Genomic DNA, 22,722 nt, shown 5'->3' with positions numbered 1-22,722 from the left:
ATGCTACTTTTTATTCTGTTTCTTGCCTGCATTTGGCCCTTAGCAGTAAGTGAAAGCTGAATATTGGCCAGATGATTGTTGTCTGAGTGTACAACATGTTCTGTAGAAGGGAACAGGATATTTTTTGGCAAAGCAGTCCAATTCAATGGTGTTACAAATTCTAGCATGTGTAATTTAGCTGCTTAGGTCAGAAATACATTAAACTGTTAAATACATAAATAGTGTTGTTAAGTTAGGAATACATACCCTACACAAATTTAAAAAGGTATTGTGTTAATTATGGAAAACTAAAATGCATGTTCATTAAAATAACAAGGAGTTCCTTTCAGTGAAGTAAATGAATGGATGCTCAATAACAACAGAAGCTTTATTCTCCCAAATGATTTTCCCCAAGTTTAGGAATGAAATGATTGTGAAATTGTCTGCATTCACTTTATATTGCACAGTAAAACCAATAGAAAAAAAGATACTGACACAAATTAAGACACAAATCCCAAAGCTTATGGATGAAAAGACAATGCTGGCTTAAAAAGGGCAGACAGTCTGATAGATATGATGATGACGGAAGTATTAGTATAGAGGGAGAAGAAGGTGGGGTAGGAAGATAGTGAGACTTGTAAATCATGTGATCCCTGTTCCTCTTCAAGACCACCTTTAGAAATTGCAGTTAATAGTCTGAGCAGCTGCTAGAAGACAGTGCTATCCACCTGATAGGATTGAAGCAAATAAGACAATCAATTAAAAGCCAAATTGGGGGGAAAAAACAGAAAAGCAGCAAATTGAAAACAGCATGATAAATAACAATATACTTGGCTCTCAGTAAAAGGAGTCTGTAGAATAGATGGTCGTTGAATCATTGCAGTTTATAAGTGTAAAATTTATTTCATGGCATATTCCTTAGTTGATTTTATCTTATATTTGTCATGATCAAAGTAACAGCTAATCTAGCCACTAATTTGATTTTGCATTTTACTTCAAGTTTGTGATGCATATCTAAGGTTAATAATATACTCCAGTTGAGCCAAGGCAAGTGGCTTCTTCATAGGCAAAAATAAGAGTGGACTCATGACCAAATATGAATACAGTCTGTCAGTCAGTTACAGAATAATGGTCCAAAAACCAAAGATGCAAACATTAGCCTGTCAATCTATAACTTGACTGCACCCAGTAAAGTGAAAAAGTAACCAACACAAATAAATAAAAACCTTTTTAATGAATATGGTTGTGTTGGATTTTGTTATTTTTATTATACAGCACTTAAATTTAGCATAACATTTCATAAAAAATTTTAATCCATAGACTTGAAGTTTGGTTTAAGATTGCACTAATGATTTTCATTCCTTTTGTGTGTTAAACAGGTTGAATATCATCCTTTCTACAAGCCCCAGGAGCTGGTGGACTACTGCAGAAGCCAAGGAATCGTTTTTGAAGGATACTGCCCTCTGGCTAAAGGCTTGGCTTTGTCACACCCTACTATCATTGAAAAAGCAGAGAAATATCACTGTACACCTGCTCAAATCTGTATACGTTGGAGCATACAAGTAAGACCAGATTCATGCTGTTCTTTGGAAAAAATAGTTTAGAGATTTGTTATTGTCAACCCTTATCAAGCTTGCAGAAGCAAATATTTAGTGGTTATTCAAAACGCACAAAAAATTAGTGATAATGGTGTTTTTAAGTAGCTTCTCCTTAAAGTAGTCACACAAAAAATTATGTTAAGACTGAGATTGCTGTTATCAATGCCAAGCTGGTTCCAGATCAAAGATCTGGTTGATAGCTGATTGCCTGTTATTTTCAAAATATTATGATTAGGATTATGTACATATTAATATCTGGGATTTTAGCTCAAACCTACATTGGAAAATAGCCCCATATATCTGCTGATTCTAAGGACCAACATGTCATTAATTTGGACTAACTTGCCTCATTTTATTGTGGGTAAGAGCTAAAGGAAACAAAATAGTCTATAATTACACTGAATTGGTAGTTTCACGTAGGGCTTCAGAAAAACAGGCATTAGAGTGGTGAATGCAGATATTATATACTGTTATTTATAACTGAGTATTTTGTTTCACTGCTACTGTACATCTGAGCAAGAATAACTAACACTGGATATTACCATCTTAAAATCTATCCTGCAGCATTTTCATGATACAAAACTGAATTCACTAAAAAAAAACTGAGAATCGTTTTGAAAAAAATTGCCCCTCAATGAATAATATGCTGAAATTGTTTGTTAAACTCCATTCCCAATAACATTCTGAGTTAGTCACTTCATTTAAAAAAAAGCTTACTGATGTCTACTTCAGTTGATTTTCTCTTAATGAGTGACCACATTCTGAATGTTTAGTGGAATTTCATAATTAGAGTTAATCAGCAGTGAGCAGCTGTCTACATGAGTAAGGTCCTATTCTTCTCTTTTGTGATTGTTAATTTGTGCAGGAAATCAGAAGTTGCAGTGCAAATTGGCTCAGTGTAAAATGGGAATACAGTGGATTCTGGATAATTGAGTCATCAATTGGGGCAGCCTTTTATTTGGGACAACTCCTAAAGAACAAAAACTAATTGAGAAAATAGCCAGGATTCCCTTCATTTATTTGGGATTTTATCCTTATAGAGGGATCAGGAGTGGAGAGAGTGAGCCGCTTCAAGTTCCTGGTTGTCAAGATCTTTGAGGATCTAACCTGGTCCCAACATATCGATATAGTTATAAAGAAGGCAAGACAGTGGCTATACTTTATTAGGAGTTTGAAGAGATTTGGCATGTCAACAAATATACTCAAAAACTTTGATAGTTGTACCGTGGAAAGCATTCTGACAGGCTGCATCACAGTCTGGTATGGAGGGGCTACTGTAGAAGGTTGTAAATCTAGTCAGCTCCATCTTGGGTACTAGCCTACAAAGTACCCAGGACATCTCTAGGGAGCAGTGTCTCAGAAAGGCAAGAGTTCATTACTAAGGACCTCCCGCACCCAGGGCATGCCCTTTTCTCACTGTTACCATTGGGTAGGAGGTACAGAAGCCTGAAGGCACACACTCAGCGATTCAGGAACAGCTTCTTCCCTCTGCCATCCAATTCCTAAATGGACATTGAATCCTTGGACACTGCCTCACTTTTTTTTAATATACAGTATTTCTGTTTTTGCACGCTTTTTAAATCTATTCAATATACAGTCGGCCCTCCTGATCCGTGGATTCCGCATGCGCAAATTCAACCAATCGCGAAAACCCAGAAGTGCTCTTCCAGCACTTGTTGTTCGAACATGTACAGACTTTTTTTTTCTTGTCATTATTCCCTAAACAGTGCAGTATAACAACCATTTTACATAGCATTTACATTGTATTAGGTATTATAAGTAATCTAGAGATGATTTAAAGTATACGGGACGACGTGCGTGGGTTATTGTAGATCAGAATCGGAAGATCTTTTATTAAGTAAGTCGGAACATGTACATCCGGGATTATTTAGCGTCAGTTAGTCAAATGTTTGTCTTAGTATATAGTATATATTTTACCTTTCTATGCATATAAAACACTTAAGAACATACCTTTCAGCACCAGGCTCAGGAACAAAGTTCTCAGGACTCGGGACAGATCGCTGCTGAGTGTGCTCACCACCGCGCCGGGTTGATGTGGAGGATCAAAAACCCAAAAATTAAACCACTGCATTGCTTAGTAATAATTGTAGCTTTCATCATAATTGTAGCCTTTCTCACTTTATCTTTTAAAATTGTTCCCATCGTTGACCGACGTAGCCTAACGCTTTTCCAATGACCGATAACATTTCACCTCTTTCCAATCGCTTTATTATTCCCACTTTATTTTCAATGGTGATCGTGATTATTTTCGTGAACAGAAACACTGCGGATTCAGAGCTCTGGCACCGTGTCTTAATGTCCACTGCACTGAGACAGGTTAAATAAGGTCTAGGGTTCCACTGGGTCCTAAGATCCACCGCATTAAGACAGGTTGAATAAGGGACTTGAGCATCCGCGAATTTTGGTATCCACTAGGAATCCCGGAACCAATCCCCCGCGAGTAAGGAGGGCCGACTGTACATGATTGATTTACTTGTTAATTTTTTTTCTCTCTCCTATCTTATGTATTGCATTGAACTGCTGTTGCTAAGTTAACAAATTTCACATCACATGCTGGTGATAATAAACCTGATTCTGATTAATTGTGACAGGAGACTATTGCTGAATAGTTTCTAAACAGCATCATTCGTGTGTACTTGTGTGGCAATTAGACAGTACACTGTCAGTTGTGTGTATTTATGTTCAAAAGGCAGTGATTTTTGTCACTAATAGTTGGTAAGAAATAAGTAGTAAGGCAATTCAGAACTGTTTTGCTCACTGCTGATTCAACATGCAGAGCTGGAAATACCAGTAACAGCCAGGAGTGAAAATGAAACAATTTCACTGCAGACAGACAGACATACTTTATTGATCCCGAAGTTAAGTGGGTTTCGTTACAGCTGTGCCAACCAAGAATAGTGTAGAAATATAGCAATATAAAACCATAAAACCACTACTTCAACAAGTTAGGAATTACGAAGAATTTTAAGGTATCGACAACCATCTCGGATGTTACCTTTGGACCTCACTGGAAACTCAGCTCACCCCTGGGGCTCCAAGTAGCTGTTTGCATGTGATAGCGAGCACTGGGCTAAACCAGGTAAGGGTTGCCGGCAGGTCTCATACCCTGATGAGTTAGGGACATGCTACCCTAGAATGTGAAATCAGCTCTGGCAAACTCAGTAGATGAGATCTACAGTGTGTTCCAATAGCCATGAAGGCTATTCCACATTGAGAGCAAGGGCATGAAGAAGCACAGCAAAAGTCATGGTTATCCACTGCAACCAGGGAAGACACCAGTCTACTCATACCACTGAACCTGGACTTCCGAGGTCAAGAGAGTGGAACTGCCCCTGTGCAATGGATTTTCCACTTCAAAATCTCCCCCACACAGGTTGGCTGGCTGTCCTCATCAGATACATGGACAGCCACCAATAGTAATGGTAGTGTTCTAATTTGTTTTGTATTTCATTTAAATGCACAGTTTGTTACTCAGTTAAATGGTAGTTTGTTTTTTTTTAATATATCTTCTGAACAATTTCCACAAAACTTCAGTTAATTGCAGCAACCTCTTAATTGGGCCAAATGTTCTGGTCCTGATGTGTCCTAGTTAACCAAAATCCACTGTACTTTCGGCATAGCTTCTCAATGTTTTAGAAATCTGATTGGTTGACAAGTGCAAAAATCAAACACTATTTGTTATAAAAGAGAGTATAGCAATTAATTGAGGAACACAAATGATATCTTTTTAAATTTTCTTTCCCAAATTGTTAAAAGTCATAAAATCATAGCAATAAAATATGCATTTCCTGTGCATGCGTAATGTCCAGCAACACTAAGCTGCTGTGCCAGTACGTTGTACTCAATTTCAAATCCAAATCTTTGTTTTCAGTTTATCGTTGGAAGGTTAAAGCTAAATACAAAGTCCAGACATTTAGTCTTAATAGATTGAAATCAACTCCTTCAAGTGGAGCATTTCCATGAATGTTTTCAAACAGCCCCGCTATAGACAACTAATGTTATAGTCTGTTTACCCTTCTGTATGTAGTTTGATAGTTCCAAGCAGGAACAATCCCATGATTTTAAATTCACTGGATTGCAAATGGTTCAAGGTGAATATCTGTGCACATGACTTTAAACTCACATTATACATGTTTCTATGGATGATAATTGCAGGGAGACCATTCCCCAGTTTGCCCATTATTGCCCACCCCATACTCCCCCAAACCTGCACACGTTGCTGGCCCTGACACATCATCCATATTGTTGATCCCTCACAGGAGTATTGATAATATATATTTCTATAAAACTTTAACTTCTAAAACACTTTTTAGAAAGCATAACTCCATTTATCCAAAATCCACCATTTTTTTTGTCTTATTTTGGTAACCGGGAAAAGTTTATTTTAATGAAATTGAAAAGCCGGGGTATTTCTTTCAAAGCAGCACACTGAGGCTTGAGTTTAAAGTCAACATTTTTGGATGATTAACTATTTCCCTTTGGTAATTAACTATTTTATTTTCTAATCAAGAATGGAATTGTGACCATTCCAAAATCCACAAAGAAGGAAAGGATTTGGGAAAACTGCCAGGTAAGTTTTTTAATTATTTTGTTTTCTTACTTTAATTTTATACTATAGATCCTTCTGTAGCATTTCCCAAATGAAAGGTTAATCTTCCTTCGTCTTTGGAGATTAAGATCCAACAAACTGTACCTCTTAAGAAGCATGGAGGTGTAAATGGATTGATAGAAAGGTTCATTACTATTTGTTGTTACAATTGTTACCAAATAGTTACAGAACAATTGGCAGACCTCTCGAATGTCACTGACGATTGAATCATTGGCACATAATTTTAGCAAAATGAATCATCGATACCATACAGCCCTCATTGCTGGGGAAGAAGCTGTGTTCAATGCAGATTGGCACTTCCATTGTATCCTGGATAATGGACTATCTGACTGGCAGAGCATGGTATGTACTGCTCCAGAACTGTGTGTCAAACATGGCCATAAATAGTACTGGGCCCCCACAGGGGATTGCATTGGCTCCCTTCCTGTTTACTTTGTAAACCTCAGACTTTAGATACAACACTAAGTTATGTCGTCTGCAGAAATTCTCTGATGACTCAGGAATAGTTGGGTGTATAAAAGGAGGACAGGAGGATGAATACAGGGCCCTGGTGGAGGACTTTGTCAAATGCTGCAAGCTGAATCATCTTCAGCCCAACATTAGTAAGACAATGGAGATGGTGATGGACTTTAGGAAGACTAAACCTGCACTGCTCCCTGTTACTATTGATGGTGAGGACATGGATGTGGTGAGGACCTACAGGTACCTAGGGGTGCACCTGGATGACAGACTTGAGGGGAGCACCAGCTCAGAGGCTGTGTACAATAAGGGCCAGAGTCACCTCTCCTTCCTGAGGAGACTGAGGTCCTTTGGAGTATGCAGGCCTCTCCTTCACATGTTCTACAAGTCTGTTGTTGCCAGCACAATCTTCTGTGCAGTGGTGTGCTGGGGCAATAGCACCAACACAAGTGATGCCAGCAGACTCAATAAGATTAGAAAAGTTGGCTTTGTTACTAGAGTCAAACTGGACACACTGGAGGCTCTTGTAGAATAAAGGTCTCTGTGGAAAATCCAGGCAATTCTGGACAATGTTTCTCACCCTCTGTATGCCACCTTGGCTGAACAGAGGAGCACTTCTAGTAATAGACTGTGCTGCTCCAAAGAGCGATACATGAGGTCATTCTTACCCTGGCCATTAGGCTCTATAATGAATTAACCTATAGCTGTGGAAGTGATGACTCCCTCCTGTAAGACTGTTTGTGGTAACTTATTTTTTATTCTTTCTATTTCTTTTCTAATATTTCTATCTGTGCATTTGTAATGCTACTGTGACACTAATTTCCTTTGGGATCGATAGAGTATCTATCTATCTATGTATAATAACTGGATTATAAAAAAACACAATCAGCAGCCACCAAGTTAAAGAATTCAAATAACTGAATGACAGATATTGGCATAATAAAATAACCCATCATTTAAATACTGATGCAGAGTTTAAACAAAAATCCTTGGAATTACAGTGACAAGATTCTGTGTCAATATATCTAAATCACTGCCACATGTTGTTCCAGGATGCAGTTGTACCACTTAGATCAAGGACTGGTCAGGAATCTGAGACAATAGGATAGACCATATGTGACAGATATGGGGTCCAGAAAGTATGTTCAAGGAGCTTCAGACCTTACACTTGTCTAATAAGTGTCTTGCAACAAATGTGACCACAGCACTGTGGTGCAGCAGGCCATTCAGGATGAGAGAAATAAAAAGAAAATATTTTAAAAGATACTGCATAAGCCATGTAGTAAGAATGGGTGATTATGACAGAAGCGAGTATCTGTGCTTGTAAGGACAGTTGGAAGGAATGAGAACAAAAACAAAATCTCCATAATTCTATCCTTGACTTAAGCTCCTGTACTGCACCCCAAAGTAAACTATCTGGTGCAGCCATTACTGACTAGAGGCTGAAAGTACCATGTGCCATTTTTTAAAAATGACAAATAATCTATCAGCCCCTCCACTGAAGTTCTAAAACTTGATGGGGGATAATCTTTAGTTGCAAATTCACAATTTCATCTTCCCTGACTAGAAAATGAAGAACATGCCAGGAGACCTCAGAGTGTGACTATTTTTGAGAGGTGATAAATCTGACCATTTTAAAGTAAGAAGCATCTCCCTTCTGCCTGACAGGGAAAGTTTTCACAAGGTCCTTTGCAATACTTCCAGCACTTATTCCCTGTTGGAGTTTGCATTACATTAATCTAGACCTAGAAGCATGCTGGACCTTGACAACTCCAAGAAAGATGCAAGAAGAGAATCCAATTACTAGATATGATCTTTATCAATCTTGCTAGAAACCTTGATTCTCAGTTGAGAGGGACTTGGGAATTCTCAAATTTGATTGCCTGCAGAAATTCATTGCCATCTTGCAGGTGCTTCATGATAACATGCCACCAATAAGTTCATTGTATGTCTAATCTGAATATATTGTGGTGTTAAGCAAGATTATTTTCTCGCTATGACCCTCTTGAGTTATTTTTGAAATGCTTAAATGCTGTAGTTGCTTCCACAAGCTTTCTGCTGGACTGGGGCCAACGGGAAATTACTCACCCTACGTTACCACCACTCCAGGACCAAAAGGTCAATGTTACTTAATGCATTTGGTCTGCAGCACACAGATGCTCAAAAGCCAGGCTTCAAGTCAGCATTAATATATTAACAGAGATGTGTAGGGGAATGAGCCTACAATCAACCTGTGCTCACTATACAACACCACCCTCCAACAATAAAGAGCCATGACAAGACTCAACAAAGATGCCTTCAGCGCACCAGCAGAGCATTAAGAATAATAAGTCTCAGTGCAAAGCTTTAGATCTCCTTACAGCAGGTACTTCAAAGCACTGAAGCTGCCTCTGTGCAATCCTCTAAATCCACAGGAGGCTAAGCTGTAATTACAGTCAGTTGACTGTCAGGCGGGCCACAAGGTTCACCTACCTGAAAGCAGGTTCCCAAAACCAGCACATTATCCTGTTTTCTGTCATGGGAAAAGATTACCACTTGGACACGGGAAGAGATTTGCCAAGCCTCCTTTCTAATCTACACTCATTCCTTGGAATCCTTGGCCCATGACCAGTTACTGTGGCAAAAGGGCATTGTAAATGGCACTTGCATTGGGAGCATACTGAAGTGAAAGAAAAGGAAGCATCCTCGCCCATCCTGCCAGACACTTCTTGCCCCGGCAGTCATCTCAAAACCATTGAACTGATTGAGGAATGGTAGTAAAAGCAGACAGTATACTTGGAGAGATAAATATTACTCACTGCTATCATTGAGTACAAGTTCCAAAGGTGCTAAGCTTAATGACATCTGTTTAGTGCTGGAGTAGTAAGATCCAGGATGAAGAAACAGAGTATACAGATGTAAGAATATTCTAACAATCGGGGTCAGAGCTAAGAAAATGGCAAGGACGCAAAATAAAAAGACAAGATCCAATAGTCATCTCAGAAATATGGTAGAAGGTGACAAGATAAAGGCTAACAGTGTGATCTTGGACTTACTTTAGAAGTGGTGACTACAGTATGATAGATTAGTCTGTAGATTAGTCAAATCTGAATTAAGCAAACTACAAAAGCACCCAGCAAGAACTGGCTATGGTGAATTGAGAAATTAAATCAAAATGTATGACAAACAAACTAGAGTCATAGAGCACTATAGCATAGAAACAGACCCTTTGGCCCATCTAGACTGTGGTAAACAGTTGTTTTGCCTAGTCCCATCAACCTGCACGTGGACTATAGCCCTCCCCCATACCCCTCCTATCTGTGTACTTATCCAAACTTCTCTTAAATGTTGCAATCAAACATGCATCCATCCATCACTTCTGCTGGCAGCTTGTTCTACAATTGCAACAACCTCTTAGTGAAGTTCCCCTTAAACAATTCATCTCTCACCTCTTAACCTCAGTTCTAGTCTCACCCAACTTCAGTGGAAAAAACCTGCTTGCATTTACTACAATGATGGCTTACATCAAAGCACTTGAAGAATTAAATCATTGTTCCCAAGTTTAATATTTTTTAAAAACTAACAGTAAAAATAGTCCAGCCATTGCTTCCAAGAGTTAAAAAGATAGTATTTGAACAAAGAAAAAGGCATATAGTGTTGCCAAGAAAAATAGTGAGCCTGAGAATTGGGAACATTCAGAACTTAGCCAAAAAGAAGCAAAGCATTGATATGAAAGGGAATATAGAATATGAGTGTAGTCAAATGTGAAGCATGAACAGACTGTAACAAGCTTCTACAGATATGTCAAAAGACAAAGATCAGCTGAAGGTGGTGTGTTTCTTCCTGATAAACACAGCAGAAATTACATTGCTGTGTTTTTAAATGAGGTGTATCCAAGAGCTTAGTAAAAAAAAATGTGTGGAAACCCCACTGAAAATGTGCAACATTTGAACAAAGCCTGACAAGGTTGTTGAATAGCTGATGTTTTCCCTAGCTGTGATGTTAGAAACAAGGGCTCACAGCCACAAAATAAGGGTCATCTATACAACACTGAGATGAGAAGCTACATAATCCCTAAACTTTGGAACTTTCTACACCAAGGGCTGCAGAGGCTCAATTGCTCAAGACAGAAGTTGTCAGATATAAAAAGAAAATCAAGGGTTAGTCCGATTAGATAACAGAATAATTTGCATGGATTAGGGTATCAAAGTGCACAAGTCACTAAAAACTAGCAGATGGGTACACAGATCAGTTAAAAAGCCAAATGAAATGTAATCTTGTAATTCACATTAGAATTCAGAAATGAGTTTGTTGGCCTCAGTTCTAGTGAGTTTCAATCAAGCCTCTTCTAGTACATTTTGGATGCTGCACAGCAGTGAGAATATTTTGGCTGAGATGGAGTTACTGATGTTTCAGCAAAATCTACCAGGCTCGAAGCGCGACATTATGAGAAAATCTTGCACAAACTTGGCTGGCATCCTCTTGTACTTTAGGCTTATGAACACTGGATCAGGAATGCCTCATATCACTTTGCCTACTCTGCCTTCTAATGTTACTTTGGCTGATCCTGGATCTTAGCTACATTTTCATGCACAAAAATAATCATCCAGTCTCTGTTATGTTTAAGTTCAAAAATAGTGTATCCACAGTTCTCCAAGTCAGAATATTCCAATGAATCACACTCCTCTACAATACACTTCCTTGGTGGAATCCAAAATGCTGTACCATGTCCCCTTCATACTAGACTGTCCAGCCAGCGGAAATAGTATCTCATAATATCTATTCTGTCAGACTGTCTCAGAATCTTGTATCTTAATATGATCACTTCCCACATTACTGAGCTTCACAGTGAGTGTACACCCATCTAACTCTGGTTAAACACATCTACCTCAATACTCCACCTTATACCTCCCTCTTTTTATCTCAGTATTACATTGGTTAACAAGCTTTCTGCTACTGTGCAGAACAAAATGTTTTAACCTTTGTTGCCAGTAATAATAACCTCGTAGTTCACAATAATTAAGAAGAAAGAGAAAAACGTTCTCAAAACTCTATTGAAGAATTTCCCTTTTCTGGTACCATGTTGACTGTGCTATATATAATCTTTGTGTTTTGCTAAAATGTCCTATTACCAGTTTCCTAAAAACTGAACTCTAGCCTGTTGCTGACTATTGGAGCTAGATTACCTGGACTATAATTTCTATTCATTCACCCTTTCAGTGACCCACTGGTTTCTGAATGGAATACAATGTGATACTGTCCCTTCCGGTCAGCACCAGTAAAGCACCACAGCCTTAAGGATTCCCAGTCATTAACAATGTGCACCCTATCCCCACAATATTCATTTTTACTCCCACAATTTAATGCTTTCATAGTGATGATGTCAAATTGCCCATGGTCTCTGCATTCCTTGTTGTTATTCTTACGGGTTCTAAGTACTTACCTATTAACCAGTGTCTCACCGAGTACTTCATTTCTAAATGTACTGACTGCAAGTAATATCCTCTTGAGCATGACCATTAACTAAACAGTATCTGCCACCTAAGACATCTACTTACTGGACTAAATTATTCTAATAATTCCCTAGGCATCAACCAGCTCTCCCCACCCAACCCAACCCACCAGCTCCCAAAGTATGCAAATATTTTTAAATACCTGGGATCAAACTGGTCACCTCGATCTCTCACAATGCCTTTGAATTATTGCAGTGATAGCAATGACAGTGGGACCCACTAAAGGAGATAAGCTATTACTTATTTATGAACCCCAGAGCAACCTTACAATTAAAGCTTTTCAGAGGTTCATTTATTATCAAAACGTGTATGCAATATACAACACTGAGATTCCTCCTCTCCAGATAGCCAAAGAAAACCCGTGAAGTAAGTTCAAGAGAAACAGCAACCCGCAACCCCCCCCCCCCCCCACCCCGCACAAAAACAAATCAAGAACATTGGCATCCAAAATATCTGGCATAATTTTTTTTCCAAATAAATAGCTTTGAAAATCTGAAATTCTCTCCTCTGAGGCAGTGTATGCCCTCTGGAGAGGAGGTAAATGGTATGTGTTGAAGATCACTAGATAGGTTAAAAGTCGACAGTATTGAATGACTGAATCCTGGCACAAAGCATTCAGTATCTGAATTAATACCACAGCATTACAGCAAATAACAGAACCCTGAGCACAGCAAATCAGAGCAGTGGAGTTAGGTTTGCTGCTGTATTATGTTAGCAATATCAAATTGAAATCAGATGCAATGCATTTATACCATGCAAATAGACACTGGTGTTTGGAAATTATATTGCAAAAGCTGGTTTCATATTTGCCTAAGACACCAATAGATATGGGAGACCAGGCTAAGATGAGCCAGTAATTCTCAGTGAGCTGATGTTGGAATCTGCATTTCATTGATGGCACAGGATCAGAAATCTTTGTGGGGAATGCCAATCAAAAATTAACATCCTGCATTTGAGTATGGTGGACCTTCTGACCATACTTAAAAAGGCTTTTTCAACAATAACAATAAGTTTTAAATAGCTACCTGAGTACAATGATATATTGATCTATACAATTCAAAAACTGAATTGAATTTCAGATTATTACTTGAAATAAAATGTTCTGATGTTTCCCCGTTGTTCCATTTTACTGAGATGCTAACTTCAAGGAACAGAGGAAGTATACTAACTTCACTACACCATGCACCTTGTAGGTATTCCATTTTTCCCTTGCGGAGGATGATGTTACAGATCTAAATGGAATGCATGATGGCCGACGTGTGTCCTGGAATCCTACAAATATCGAATAATGTATGTCAGAATTTTATTCACACTCAGTTTCATAATAGATATCAGATGTTAATTCTTTTGATTTATACAGTTTGATATTATGAAAATACTTTAGGGAATATTTCAGCGGTTATGTTACAAAACCATCACATACCAATGCCATGAACAGACCTCTTAAACAAAGAATTTTTAATTTTATGTTTCTGTTGGAGATTTAACTAGGGGCTAGTATTATAGAAATTCTGCATGTCATGAATACTGTAGATCAGGTATTACCATTTATTTGGTGCCCTATTGCATTGAACCTAAGTTTTTAAATCTCAAACCAATGTTGTAAAATTTTTAAATATTAAAATAACTTTGCTTATAAAGAACTGAAGAAACTAAATAAAATACTTTTTCGTCTGAACATATTGAGACAAGAAATAAAAGCAGAAGGAAATTTAAAAATGTGAAGTAAATAAAGTTACTAAAATTATGAAGGCATGAAATAAAATCAACTCTGCACATTTGGAATAAAGAGAAAAATGGCCAAGATGATTACCCTTGGAAACAGAAGACCATATCCTCAAATTTACTTAATACATCCCTCTCCCCTCTCCCCTCCCTCACTCTCTCTCTCATCCTCCCCCTCCCAGTCTCAGGATACAGACCATTCATTGACATCTTTTACAAAATCTACTGACTCTCACAGTCATCAGCTCTCACCCCACCTTCCCACTGTCAGAACAGAGATAGGGCTCACCTTGTTCTTACCTACCTCCATATAAAACAGATCATTCTCCATAAACTCTGCAATCTCCAACAAGGTTCTACCACTGAGCACATCTTTCCCTCCCCCCCAAATAGTTTCTCCAGGCGCAGCAACATTTCTGCTGGGAGTTTGTCAGGGTCATCTGTTGTAGCCCATGCTCCCAATTTGGACTCTTCTTCACTGGGGAGACCTGACTCAGATTGGGGGACAAGTTCGTCAATCACATTTGTCGGCCACAAAAGGCAGGATCTGCAAGTGGCTACCCATTTCAGTTTAACTTCCTATTCCCATTTTGACATGTCTGTCTACGGCCTCCTCTACTGCCTTGATGAGACCATACTCAGATTGGGGAAGCAACATCTCATATTCCACCTGTGTTTCTCTCCTCTCTTTTTCCATTCCCCATTCTGGTTACCCTCTCAGTTCTTCTCTTCACCTGCCCATCGCCTCCCTCTGGTTCCTTTCCTCTTTCTTCGACCCTTTACCTCTTCAAACTATTGCCTTCCAGTTTCTTACTTTAACTCCCCCTCATCCACCTTCCCCTCTCACCAGGTTTCACCTATCACCTGCAACTTTTTCTCCTTCCCTTACCCCAGTGATTTTATTCTGGCCTCTGTCCCCTTTTCCTTCCCAGTCCTGATGAAGGATCTCAGCCTAAGTTGTTAATTAATGCTGCGATTTCTTTACTTTTGTGTATTAATACCTGATCTCTTATCCTTCACTAATGTGGCCCAGATGAAAGTAGAGCACAATGGTACGTATCAAAAACATCTTCCCACTCCTTTTGCTGGTTGTTGCTAAAATTAGTCAGCTATAGGTAAGAAAAGAGACTTGTGATATAAATGCTTTTCTCCCTGCAATGAAGACTAAGTTGAATTTTAATAACTGTGAATAGTTTTAAAAGACTTTATTTGATTGAAGATGCAATGAGAATGGAGTTATTAATTTAAGTTGCATACTGAGAGTAAGGAGGGAGGTTAGAAACGTCTTTACATCAGAGCTTCCAAACTCTCTTGCTGTGTTCCACTTCAGGGAGACTAGGTTTTGGTGGAGTCATACCCATTCTTTACACAGTGGAAGATGGTTAATTCTTGGACTTCAATCATTTCAACCCTGGCATATTAATGCAGGTGTTCTTCAGGACAGTTTTCTAAGACAAATTGTCTTTGGGTGTTTTACCAGTGACATTTCCACCCTGGACTGGGCTCATAAGTAGCAAACAACATTCTCACTACTCAGGAGCTCGGCAGAGGCCATTACTCATTAGCATCACTAGCTTTGCTGCTACCAACGTCTTCAGTATCATCATTGACCAGAACTCAAATGCAGGTACTGTTTCATTGACAGCTTTTCAGAAGTTAGATACCTTGCAATAAGTGACTCATCTTCAGCTGCTAACATCTTTCCATAACCTGCATGGTGCAATTTAACTGTGTGATAGGATACTCCCTCTTGCTTGGATGAGTGGAATTCAAGCAACAGTTAAATTCGACATGTTCCACTTACTTCTCACCCCATCTACCAATTTAGTTATTCTATTCACTCTTTTGGCCATTGTTAGACTATAGCTGCAGTATATACCATTTCTAAAGTGCACTGTAATTACTCAACCTGTATACTTATTCAGCACTTCCCAAGCCAGCACTCTCTACCACACAGAAAAGTACTGGAGGAACTCAGCAGACCTGGCAGTCTGTATGAAGGGAAACAGATAGTCAGTGTTTCAGCTTCAGACCCTTCATCTGGATTTCCTGTGAAATGTTGGTTGTCCATTTATCTCCTTAAATGCTGCATGACCTGTTGATTTCCTCCAGCACCTATGTTGTGGCAATCTCTACCATCAATATAAGGAACAGATTCCTGGGAACACCAGTACCCAAACAGGCAGCAAACCAAGAATATATTACCTTGTTGGGTCTAAATCCCTGATATCCACAAAAGCATTGTGGGTCTATTTTCCATGAACAGGACAACAGCACTTTGTTATCACCGTTATCTTTTTGAGGACAATTAGGGATGGACTGTGAAAGCCAAAAAAAAATTTTATGTTATAACTGCGCCATAAAATAGTTAACATCGATACTACATGAAAAGCAAAATGTTTTGAAGTCTGATGTTTCAGGGGTTTTACAAACTCATTGAAATTTTGTTTTTGGGATTACAATGTCAAATTTTGGTCTATTAAATCAGTTTTTCATTTGACCTTCAAAGTAGCTAATTCTGCTGGTTAACTAAACAAATAGCAGGGGAAAGAAGGAGTTTGCAGCTGAGTGAGACTGAAAGTAAATATCTTTCAGTTTAACCGTCTGTGCTAGCAACATCCTGGTCTATTTAGAAGTATCAGTCGTTGCAGATTTTGCTTTCTAATCTCAGTAAAGTTACAGATATAAAGATGTATATATATTCTCTTGTTATTCTTAAATAAAACCCTTTAGAAGAATGTTATGGATGTCTCAGAGATTGTTATATCACTTTAGATTTTAAGAAACGAAGAAACTAATATATGACTAAGCCACATAATATACCTTTGTTGTATAATGGTCAAATTAAGAATATGTGAACCACACCCATGAAGAATCAATGTTTTTTTCAGTTATGTCTAGTCTCGATTTATTCCATATTTGAGAGTTAGTACAAAACATGCACTCACTCTGACAGTTTAACATCCTGCCTTTATCATGACAAAGACAATATATAAAAAAGCCACATCTAAACTGTTACAAAAGAAACCCAAATTTCACACATTTCTATAACACAATTAATAAACAATGGCAGAGTCAGACAACTCTCCCAGCATACAGTATTACAATAATACAGAGAGAATAATAGAAGAAAGGAGCTTTACTTTATAGCAGTAAATTGTCACCAACAATGCTCTGACCTAGAATACCAGGGTGTGACTCCACATTCAGACATGCTTTCACAGGAATTGCTGACCAGAAATGTGATACAGTTTCATATTGAGCGTCACATGGTATACTGAGGGTCAGCAGCAGACTAGCTGCAATAACTCAAAATATCTCTGCCATTCGACAAGATTGTGGCTGGTTTACCACCTCAAAATTTCTCTGCCCTCTCTCCCCCTCTCCTCAGTCCTCTACTGTCCAGGTCTATCAATTTCAGATTGAATGCAGATTGAGCCTACCCTCTGGGATAGAGAATTCTAACGATTCACCACTTCATTCAGTCCGAGGTGCCATACATCATACACCTTATTGTGCGAAGCTGAGCCTTAGTCCTAGACTCCTCAGCCAGGAAAAGCAACACCTCCCTCCACCTTGCCCCCCAGATTTACCCTTTCAAGCCTCCCATGGAGGTTATGTTGTTCTAATAATTAAATGGAAGCCCTGCTTGTTCAAATCTCTCCTCATTTCCTCACTGGTGTTACAATTTAGGAGGGTATGTCCTGGGCCCAGCATGTAAATGCAATTACAAAGGAAGCATGGCAGTGCCTCAACCTCCTTAGAAGGTTGCGGAGATTCATCATGACATCTGAAACTTTGACAAACTTCTACTGATGTGTGGTGGTGAGTATACTGGTAGGTTGCATCGCAGCATGGTATGGAAACAGCAATGCTCTTGAATGGAATATACCTCCAAAAAGTAGTGGATACTGCCCAGTCCATCATGGGTATAGCCCTCTCCATCATTACACATATCTACACAGAGCACTGGTGCCCTCCCCATCATTACGCATATCTACACAGAGCACTGGCACAGGAAAGTAGCATTCATCATCAGGGATCCCCACCACCCAGGCATTCTCCTCTCTTGCTGCTGCCATCAGGAAGAAGGTACAGGAGCCTCAGGTTCAGAAACAAGTATTACCCTTCAGCTACCAGGTTCTCAAACCAATGGGGATAACTTCCCTTAACCTCACTCACCCCATCATTAAACTGTGCCCACAATCTATGGATTCACTTTCAAGGACTCTTCATTTCATGTTCTCGATATTTATTGCTTATTTGTTTAACATTATATTTTTCCCTTTGTATTTGCACATTGGTTATCTATTTTGTTGGGTGTGGTCTTTTGTTGATTCTGTTATGTTCCTTGGATTTATTGAATATGCCACAAGAAAATGAATCAGGGTTGTACATTGTAACATATATGTACTTCAATAATAAATGTACGTTGAACTCTATTGTCATCCCAGGAACCAATGCTGCACTTCCTCTATTACAAGCGCATCCTTTTTTAGATAAGGAAACCAAATTTATACATAGTATTCTGGGTGAAATTTTATCAAGGCCCTATATATTCATAACAAGAAATTCTTGTTCTTGGGGTTAAATTTCCTTGCAATAAAGACCATATTATTTGCCTTCTAAATTATGTGCTGCACATCTATACTAACTTTCAATTACTTGTATATGGAGTTACAGAGTCAAAGAGTACTACAGTGCAGAAGCAGGTCCTTAAGTCCATCTAGTCCATTCTTGACGAGGCATGTGAATAATTTATCCCAATTAGCTGAACTGAAAGGCCTCACCATCAGCTCGAAGTTATATATAATGAACATCCTCAGAGGGTGACATACACCAAACATGGTCATTGGTTGATGTGAATGTTAATTGCAATTCTTTAATTTTCAAAAAGACCCTCAATTCTGTAGATCTGTGAGTTAAAAAACTAAAAAATCATGAATATTGAGCTACACACACAAAATTCTGGAGGAGCTCAGCAGGCCAGACAGCATCTATGGAAAAGAGTACAGTACACGTTTTATGGTGAGACCCTTTGGCAGGACTGGAGAAAAAAAAGATGAGGAGTAGATTTAAAAGTTGGGGGGGGGGAGGGGAGAGAGAAGCGCAAGGTGATGGGTGAAACCTGAAAGGGGAGGGATGAAGTAAAGAGCTGGGAAGTTGATTGGTGAAAGAGACAGAAAGCCATGGAAGAAATAAAAGGGGGAGGAGCACCAGAGGGAGGCAATGAGTGGGCAAAGAGATAAGGTGAGAGGGAACAGGGGATGGGAAATGGTGAAGGGGGGGATGTGGGGCATTACCAAAAGTTCAAGAAATCAATGTTCATGCCATCAGGTTGGAGGCTCCCCAGATGGAATATAAGGTGTTGTTCCTCCAACCTATGTGTGGCCTCATCACAACAGTAGAGGAGGCCTTGGATGGACATATCGGAAAAAGAATGGGAAGTGCAATTAAAATGGGAAATCCTGCTTTTTCTGGTGGACAGACCATAGGTGTTGGGTTTCACCAATTATAGGAGTATCGGGCACAGCTTATGACCCCAGCAGACTCACGGGGAGTGTCACCTCACCTGGAAGGACTGTTTAGGATCCTGAATGGTAGTGAGGGAGGAGGTGTAGGGGCAAGTGTAGCACTTGTTCTGCTTGCAAGAGTAAGTACCGGGAGGGAGATCACTGGGTAGAAATGAATAGACAAGAGAGTCGTGTAGGGAGCGATCCTGTTAGAAAGCAGAAAGGGGGGGGGGAGGGAGAGAGAAGGATATGATTGGTTGTGGGATTCAGTGGGAGATGGTGGAAGGTTTGGAGAATTATGTGTTGGATGTGGAGGCTGGTTGGGTAGTAGGTGAGGACAAGAGGAAGTCTATCCCTGGTAGGGTGGTGAGAGGAGAGAGTAAGAGCAGATGTATGTGAACTGGAAGAGATGCAGTTGAGGACAGCGTTGATAGTGGAGGAAGAGAAACCCCTTTCTTTGAAAAAGGAGGATATCTCCTTTGTTCTAGAATGAAAAGCCTCATCCTGAGAGCAGATGCAGTGGAGATGGTGGAATTAAGAGATGGGGATGCTGGTTTTACAAGTGACAGGATGGGAAGAGGTGTAGTCCAGGTAGCTGTGAGAGTCCATGGGTTTATAATAGACATCAGTGGGTAAGCTGTCTCCAGAGATAAAGACAGTGAGATGGAGAAAGGGGAGCGAGGTGCTCAGAAAGGGGATATTGAGCTATAATTTTAAATGTTATGAGCTATAGAGTTAAGTAGCTTCACTTTGTATTTATCTTCCAATGTTATCCAATGATTTCAACTGAATTATAAACAATATCCTTACCACTCATGTAATATGCTATCATTGAATCTCCAACACTGGCTACTCTTAGAAACATTGCTCCAATTTGTTTTACAGGTGTTTGATTTTTCACTCAGTGAAGAAGATATGACATCCCTAAACTCACTTGAGGATAACAAAAAGCTGGTTACACTGAAATTTCCTTTATGGAAGGAACATTAATTTCATTCAGAACTGATGACTGCCAAGGTGGATCCCTCCAGTGAACGTATTCAAGGAATGATCATATGACACTAATTTTGACTATAGCCACAGTATTCACACCGTGAAGATTCCTAGTATATTTGTGTCACTTGATTGGTTAACCTCTTTGGATGGAGTGCTACTCCAGGAAAACCTAAAGTCAGGTACCTTACTCAAACAGAAGGTGATTTCTATTGTTGAACTTAATACGTACACTAATCCATATTTATAACACTGGGAATTGAAGCCTATTCTATTTCAGGCATTCAATGATATATTCATTCATTTCATTACTTATTAACTCTATAAGACAATTGGTCCCATAATCAGATGCAATCAGAAGACACTGAATGCAATTTTCCCAATATGTGGGAAAATACTGTTACAAAATCAAAGATGAAATAAGAAATACGGATTCTTTTAAACTTTTAGCCTCAGATTTTTGAGAGTTGAGTTTAAAAAGGTCTGGATTTTATTTGTTATCTTACTGTACTGTTACTCCTTATTTAACTGTTTCTTTGAATGATTAGTATGCCAGAGACTGAACTATGCACAGAATGCTTAAAGTCATTTAATTTTTTTCTCAAAAAGAGATTTGCCTTTCAAAAAAAACTGTGCTTGCAACTAAAATAGAATCCTGAATTAATTACTTGAATTATTAGTGTTTATATTTAATTAAAATGTTTATTTTTTAAAATATCACAATCATATCTGTTCTTTAAAGGAAAACCAACCAACTAACGTGTCATTAAGAAGTTAATGATGGAAAAAATAGTAATTGGAGTAATTGCTGCTGCAGTTGAAAATTCATCAGAAATCTTCACTAGTGCCTTCACATAAAAGTTATGTCACTGTATAAAGATGAAAACTGACTACTAATTTGGAATGTGGATGTTTTGCACTAAGCTTGAATTGTACCAATTCAGTTGCAAATAGCCGATTCAAAAATAGACGGTCCAGTTCAACACCACAGTTTATGCCAAGCAACATCTGGAGTGACAAACTGGCAGCTCCTTCTTTAGCAGAATAAGCATGTACTGTTCCTGATGATGATGAATTGTGAGGACAATCTCTACATAATCCTTATGCTGGAATTCTGCTTTCAACTGGAGCATCTGAGGGACAATAACAGAACAAACACTAGCACACAGCAAAAGAACTGCAAAAGAACAAAAGATGGCCAGTTGTAAATTGGTTAACATTCTCCAGCATGTGGTCCAGAAATTGGAACTCTACTGATCACTAGTCAATCAAGTGTTGCTTCCCAATTGTTCAAACTCTGCAAATCTATAAATCATGAGACTCTGCAAATGTTGTACAACTTGTGAAAAGGAGCAAAAGCAAACTACCTCTTTTCAGCAGGTTCATGAGCATAGAAATAAAATAATGAATTCATGGTTATCAGGTGGACATTCAGAGTTTCTTTATCATCTATAAATGAATGGAATGCATTTTCATTGGTGATAAATAGAAATGTATTAGAAAGTAAAGAGGCATTGAGTTTATAACATTCATTTTCAAAGCCTGAAACTGAAGAAATCTGCAACTAGCGGTTTGAAATGTCTGCCAGGTGTAATGGTCTGTACTCAGTTAAAGCCATAGTTCACACACACTCTTTTGTATCTCAGATTTAGGTATGATAATTATAGTTATGGGTACTGAACAGTGTACTTATAGTGCTGGAATCCAGTATTCTGTGTAGTGAATGAAAATTTGCTGATGTGATACCAATCTTATTCCGTAGTTCAGTTATGACATGATGTTGGATGTAGCATTAAGAGCTTTACTCTGCTTCTAACGTCTACTGTACTTCACCTGATGGTGATTCATATTCCGTAAGACTGGCATTGTTTTGTATCAAACCAATACTTTAACTGACATGCAAATGTTCAAAAGGGCAGAAATAAACATTTCTATAGCTGCAGCATGATTTTTTTTTAGAATTTAGTACCTTCTGTTTTTCTTGCATCAGTACTTTAACTTCTAATTTTAATACTTAACAGAACATGTGCAGGAACAACAGGCCTCCAAACTTTTAAGCTCAAAATGCAAACTGCACAAGCTTGACATACAATAAGAAGAATGTTTTTTAAAATCTAAACCCAAAGTCATCAAGCCCTCGGGTGGAAACAGATTATACTGAACAGGTTATCTAGCATCTGGAGAAAGAGAAAGAATTAGCGTTTCCAGTCAATAACCAGTTGTGAGAACTGCAAGAAGTTGGAAAGTGGGTAAGTTGGAGAAGTAGAGGAGGAGGGCAGGCAGAGAGAACAAAACAGTATAATGAAGTTCAGAACAGGAGAGAAGTTGTTTCC

At 38.7% G+C, this 22,722-nt stretch overlaps 1 protein-coding gene across 12 annotated transcripts in view; it reads left to right on the top strand.

Annotated features, from left to right (window-relative positions):
* Positions 1 to 22,325, top strand: part of zgc:110366 (uncharacterized protein LOC550476 homolog) — a 147,142-nt gene extending 124,817 nt beyond the window's left edge. For 5 of the 12 annotated variants that reach the window (XM_059984633.1, XM_059984627.1, XM_059984630.1 and 2 more), the window contains 3 exons: positions 1,359 to 1,541; positions 6,109 to 6,168; positions 20,282 to 22,325. In XM_059984633.1, coding sequence (XP_059840616.1) covers positions 1,359 to 1,541; positions 6,109 to 6,168; positions 20,282 to 20,386 — 348 coding nt within the window. In that variant the 3' untranslated portion in view covers positions 20,387 to 22,325. Of the gene's footprint in view, positions 1 to 1,358; positions 1,542 to 6,108; positions 6,169 to 13,351; positions 13,449 to 15,363; positions 17,721 to 20,281 lie in introns of all 12 variants that reach the window. The other 7 variants (XR_009514799.1, XR_009514798.1, XR_009514797.1 and 4 more) reach the window with 7 other exon arrangements.
* Positions 22,326 to 22,722: the final 397 nt, after the last annotated feature.

The sequence above is a fragment of the Hypanus sabinus genome, chromosome 11, assembly GCF_030144855.1.
Source record: "Hypanus sabinus isolate sHypSab1 chromosome 11, sHypSab1.hap1, whole genome shotgun sequence".
NCBI classification, from domain to species: Eukaryota; Metazoa; Chordata; class Chondrichthyes; order Myliobatiformes; family Dasyatidae; genus Hypanus; species Hypanus sabinus.
Note: the sequence above shows the minus strand (reverse complement) of the source record. Positions and strands in the feature narration are given on the sequence as shown.